Below are 5,268 nucleotides of genomic sequence, written 5' to 3'. Positions count from 1 at the left end.
CGCCGAGGCAATGGTATAAGCGGTTCGACTCCTATGTGCGTAGTATTGGACTTTTCAGGTACGAGTTTGATCCCTGTGTTTATGTTCAGTCTCTTGAGGATGGTTCTAGATTGTTTCTACTCTTGTATGTGGATGACATGCTTATAGCATGCAAGAGTAGGAAGGTTGTGCAGGATCTGAAGGCATCCTTATCTCGGGAGTTTGAGATGAAGGATTTGGGCCCTGCAAGGAAGATCCTAGGTATGGAGATTTTCAGAGATCGAGCCTGGAAGGTGCTGCATCTATCTCAGGGGGGCTACATACAGAAGGTCTTAGAGAGGTTCGGGATGAAGGGAGCAAAGCCGGCGGAGCTGCCACTTGCCGGTCACTTCAGACTCTCGAAGACCATGGTGCCACAGACTGAGGTGGAGGCTCAGGAGATGGAGAAGGTTCCTTATGCTTCAGGAGTTGGGAGCTTGATGTATGTGATGGTCTGTTGTAGGCCAGACATCGCTCATGCAGTGAGTCAGGTTAGAAGGTCATTTGAAACACCAGTAACAACCTTTGGATTTTTGCCAACTGAGAGTTTGGGCAGTGGTGCCATTATAAGATGATACACCCTAGTAGCAGGTCACCCTAACTCATCAAAAAAAATATTTTTGATTAAGTGTATTGACCTTTCGACTGGAGGTCCTATTCCATGAGTATTGAAGAACTATCTACATGACAAAATGTGCACTATATGGCACTACTGACACAAGAGAACATGCATCAAAGAAGAGGAGGATTTTTTTTTGCTTACACTGGTTTTCAACCATGTAGTTCCATTGATAGGCAATCCCTTCTGTATCTTGTTTGGATTTGATAGATGTGAAGACGATAAGGCGGTGGTTGTTAGAAACCATGTCACGTACAAGGGGCCAGTCCTCACCATTCTGGGGCATGTTTGAGACTGGAAACCAGTACTCTAACAAACCTGATTCATTGAAGACCTTTGTTAATCCATTTGGAGCCTGAACATAATCTTCTAAGATCAATGTGACAATCTCAGAAGGATTTGTAGATAGGAACGCTTCAATCTCCTTCATAGTATCAATGGCTGGTTCCTAACATATTAGATCACTTCAGTTGGCTGACAAAATGAAGTAGCTATGCTCTTTATTACTTAACTATCCAAGTAAGAAAAATTACTTAATAGCTAATAAAGGAGGTAGTAGAACAAATAAATAATGCAATGATGAATTAAGAAAGCAAAAGGCATTTAACAAGGCAATACTTTGGTGGGAACAGAACAATGAATCATCCTGAAAATTTCTTCTGACAACATAGGCATATGATGACAGCCTAATTTATTAGCAAGCCAGCTACTGAAGATGACAAACCAGATTTACTATCTACAAATGGAGTTGAATATATGGAAAAATAAAAATAAAAAAAATTTAAGATAAGTTAAATACATATGATAGAGAACTGTATATGTAAGAGTATACTCACGAATGCTGTTATGTCATAGCATTTCCCTCCACTTGAGTGGCACAACCACACATCATCTTTTAAGTCATAAGTATCCAGCATCAGGGCTCGGACACCATTCTAGACATCAAAGAATTAAACAAGAGAATGATGCTTTTCTTTTGAAAACAAACTTTAACAAAAAAAAAAAAAAAAAAATTGCATATGAGAGAAGGAACTACATTTAATTGCTGGGTAACAGTGTCCTCTTGGTTTGTGATAGTTACTCGCGGAACTCCAGTATGAGATGGTTCCCCATCAATTGCAAAAGAGTTGTGTGTGGTGAGATATGCATACTTATTGAAAGGCAATGAGTTATTCTGCGGCAAAGATACAGAAAGAACATAACTGTCACCATGTGGGGACATGATAAAATTATGAACCAAATTCTCTAAGGCAGACAAAAATAAAGATGAAAGTCCTTCTTTTAGCATGTAAGATTGCAATTGGAGATTTGATATGAACAATGGTGAGATGAAAGGATATTTCATCATCTGATGGGAGGATCCAGTACCATGACTGAGCACATTGGGGTATGACTAATCATAAAGGTTTTTATGAAAATTCATGCATAACATAATATTTGCAAACAAGTTTATTGGAAACAGAGTCTTTGTTCCATAGGAAATGAAATGAATATCTGATTCAGACTTTTGTCTAATAAATGCAAGAAATTGAGCATAAAAAAGAGTCTAGCTAATATACCTAAGAAGGTCCTTTGAGATTATGAAAAGGAGCAAGGGGCGATCATATTGTTACATAATGGAATTATATGCTCTCTAATTATCTAATGGCCACAATAAAAGAGAGAGAGAGAGATTGAGATGTGGCTACCAAATTGGCATGACAAAGTCATTCGATAGGGTTCAAGGGAGATTACTTCCATTAGTTTAAGAGATAATTTCTTGCCCAGTTAAGGTCCTACCTTTTGTCATCAATACGGTTACTGGTCCTAGAGAATGGAAAGCCAATGTTTATCTTTTAGCAAACAAAAATTTTGTCGGCAGATTTTACAGCCAATACTCAATGGTGAAAAAAATTGTGGTTCTTTCATTAGGGAACAGCACACCTTGCTAAACTTTTACCTCTCATATTTACCGGTACTAAACATGCAAAATTAGCTTGTGGTGGAGATTCATGGGAACATTCTGACAGAATTGCTTCTTTCTTTCCTACCAGAATAATTCTTTTTTGGGGAAATACTTCTCAATCTATGAAACACAAAAAGCTTCCACATCAGGGGGGCTTCTAGTCCAAAAAAACAGGCAGATTTAGATTATTCTTATATGGTTGTCTGGGAAAATATTGAAAAAAGGGGTTGAACAGGAATTACAGGAAATTTTCTCGTACTATGGGATTTTTTTTCGGAGAAGGCACTGCAGAGGAAACAAGACCAACCGACGATGAGAAAAAGTTAAATATAACTGTCAGAGGAATTGAATATGAATAAAACAAACTTACAGAAGTTGACATGATATTAGAAAGTATGGACTGCCTTTCTTACACTGAGATTCAAAAGGGAGCCGGATTGAATTGCAGAAGCCTTAAAAAACTGACAGAAATGAACAAGGTTTCATACATTCAACAAAATGGTTGGTGGCAGTTCTTTGTATGTGCGCATGTACGAGGATGTGCATGAGAAAGAAGAGGGGGGAGGAGAGAGAGAGACATGTAGAGAAATCATCGAAGGTAATTTCATATATAACATCAAATCAAAATTTAAGATACAAGCAACAAGGCTACAGTGCAATCTGATGACATACTAGAAGGATCAGTAATTCAAACCCCATGCGGCTCGCAACCTTGATTTGGTTGCATGTTGTGTAATCCTAAAGAAAGTCCATGGCATCAATTGTATTTGTAAGAGGAATAGAAATCTGTGCAACCTTTTGTCAGCAAAAAGTAGTAAAAAAGTAGCAGAATCAAGATGTGATACAATTTGTTTAGAGTAAGTTGCATTCTTGTTTGCTAACCATGCATACCAAGACAGACAATCCAACCCCATTCGTTTGTTTGCCCTAAGTTGATAAGTCAAATAAAATCCAATCGTTCTTCAAATTATGACCTAAATCTGCGGTAACAATACTAACATAAGATAGTAGGAGAAATATCACAAGTACCTGAGGCGAAATTTTCCAATGATGCACCCATATGAAATTAAGATATTGAAAAATCATTTTTAAGCGAAAAAAAAACTTTAGCAAACTCAAAACTATATACGTTTAGTTGCATAGAAAGGAAACCAAGGTTAAAAGGACAACTTCAAACATCTAGAATATGATATCCTTTTCTAATACTCATTCTGACATAATCATCATATTCTTATACTATAAAGATCATCACACATCAAATTCTCATTCACTTTGCGACAGGCAATCAAAGGAGGAAGAAAGTTTACTTTGTTTGAGACAAGAAACAAGGAAGAGATAAGCAGAATTAAGCTACATGAGTGGGAAAAAAGAGTACCAATAACTTGAATTGGTCTGTGATTGCTGACCGAACACACCTTGAACCTGAGAACCCTTGGGAGCAGGAGAAGCAATACAATCCAGCTTCACAATCACTGTCTGAAGAGCACTCATCAAGAAGCTACATAATGGAATTTTTCTTCAAGATCAACAAAAATATTGCAGCAACTTCCTTCTTAAGATCCAGAGGCAAGCAAGTATTAGTGTATTACAACTGAAATGCTAAGGAATTCTAACCTTGCACTCTCCATTGAAGCAGCCAAGAAAAGCCACCAACATGAGTACAAACATGCTCTTGAGAAGATCCATCTGAGAAGTGGGAGAAACTCCAGGATGCTGCAGGAAATATGGAGCCAAAGCGGCAGGACGTAAATCTTATATCAAATGCCGGCGGAGAAGCCAAGCCAAATACCATGTGACGTGCCGTGGTACCATGGATGGTATCTTTTCTTTCTCTTTACATCCAACAATTATTGGCCTACCATGTATGGTGAAAAATTGGCAACATATTAAAATCGAAAGAGGAGGATGGATGGGGCCATGAGAAGGGGATAGATAGAATTGAATGGATGAATTATCTTCATCTATTATTTAATTTAAAAAAAAATTAAAAATAATAATTGAAAAGAATGGATTGTCTATCCATCTAAATCCATCAATTTATATTTTGAGAGATGTAAAAAAAGAATAGATAGAGCACATTAGGAATAAATTTCTGCACTAACAGTATTATCTCTCATTGATTTGCTAACAAAACTATAATATTTTTTTACCCTTTCATTCATTCGTTATATATATATATATATATATATATATATATATATATATATATATATATATATATATATATATATATATATATATATATATAATTTTATCTATATCATCAATCCTATACTAATAAATTTTATTATTAGTTATTCTAACTTCAATACATAATTTTTATAATTATAATTTAATTATTAGATTATTTTTTATTTTTCATTTATATTTACAATTTTTAGTTAACTATTTGTATAAATTTAATTAACTATTTGAATTAAATTATAAATTAATTAATTATTTTATATATAATTAATTAATCCATATAATTAATTTATAAAATCATCTATTAAAGTTCATTAAATTAAAATTAGATATTTATATAATGTTTCTAGAATTATAAATTAAAAGATTATAAGTTTATATATTGTATTATTTTTATAATATAAATAAGTATTATAAATTAGTAATAATATTTTTAATCAAAAAATAGTTTAGTAAAAATGTTTCACAATTATTAGCCATCTTTTCTTTCATTCTTCTTATG

At 34.5% G+C, this 5,268-nt stretch overlaps 1 protein-coding gene across 1 annotated transcript; it reads right to left on the bottom strand.

Annotated features, from left to right (window-relative positions):
- Nucleotides 1–565: 565 nt before the first annotated feature.
- LOC105057578 (PI-PLC X domain-containing protein At5g67130) lies at nt 566–4,426 on the bottom strand. Its single transcript, XM_019848760.2, has 5 exons — nt 4,197–4,426; nt 3,958–4,080; nt 1,674–1,811; nt 1,474–1,572; nt 566–1,085 (listed from the first exon to the last, which is right to left on the bottom strand). The coding sequence occupies exons 1-5, from the start codon at nt 4,266–4,268 to the stop codon at nt 699–701; spliced, it is 819 nt and encodes a 272-aa protein (XP_019704319.2). The 5' UTR covers nt 4,269–4,426; the 3' UTR covers nt 566–698.
- Nucleotides 4,427–5,268: the final 842 nt, after the last annotated feature.

This window comes from Elaeis guineensis, chromosome 2, assembly GCF_000442705.2.
Source record: "Elaeis guineensis isolate ETL-2024a chromosome 2, EG11, whole genome shotgun sequence".
In the NCBI taxonomy this organism is placed as follows: Eukaryota; Viridiplantae; Streptophyta; class Magnoliopsida; order Arecales; family Arecaceae; genus Elaeis; species Elaeis guineensis.
The sequence above is the reverse complement of the archived record's forward strand: the minus strand, read 5'-3'. Positions and strand labels throughout refer to the sequence as shown.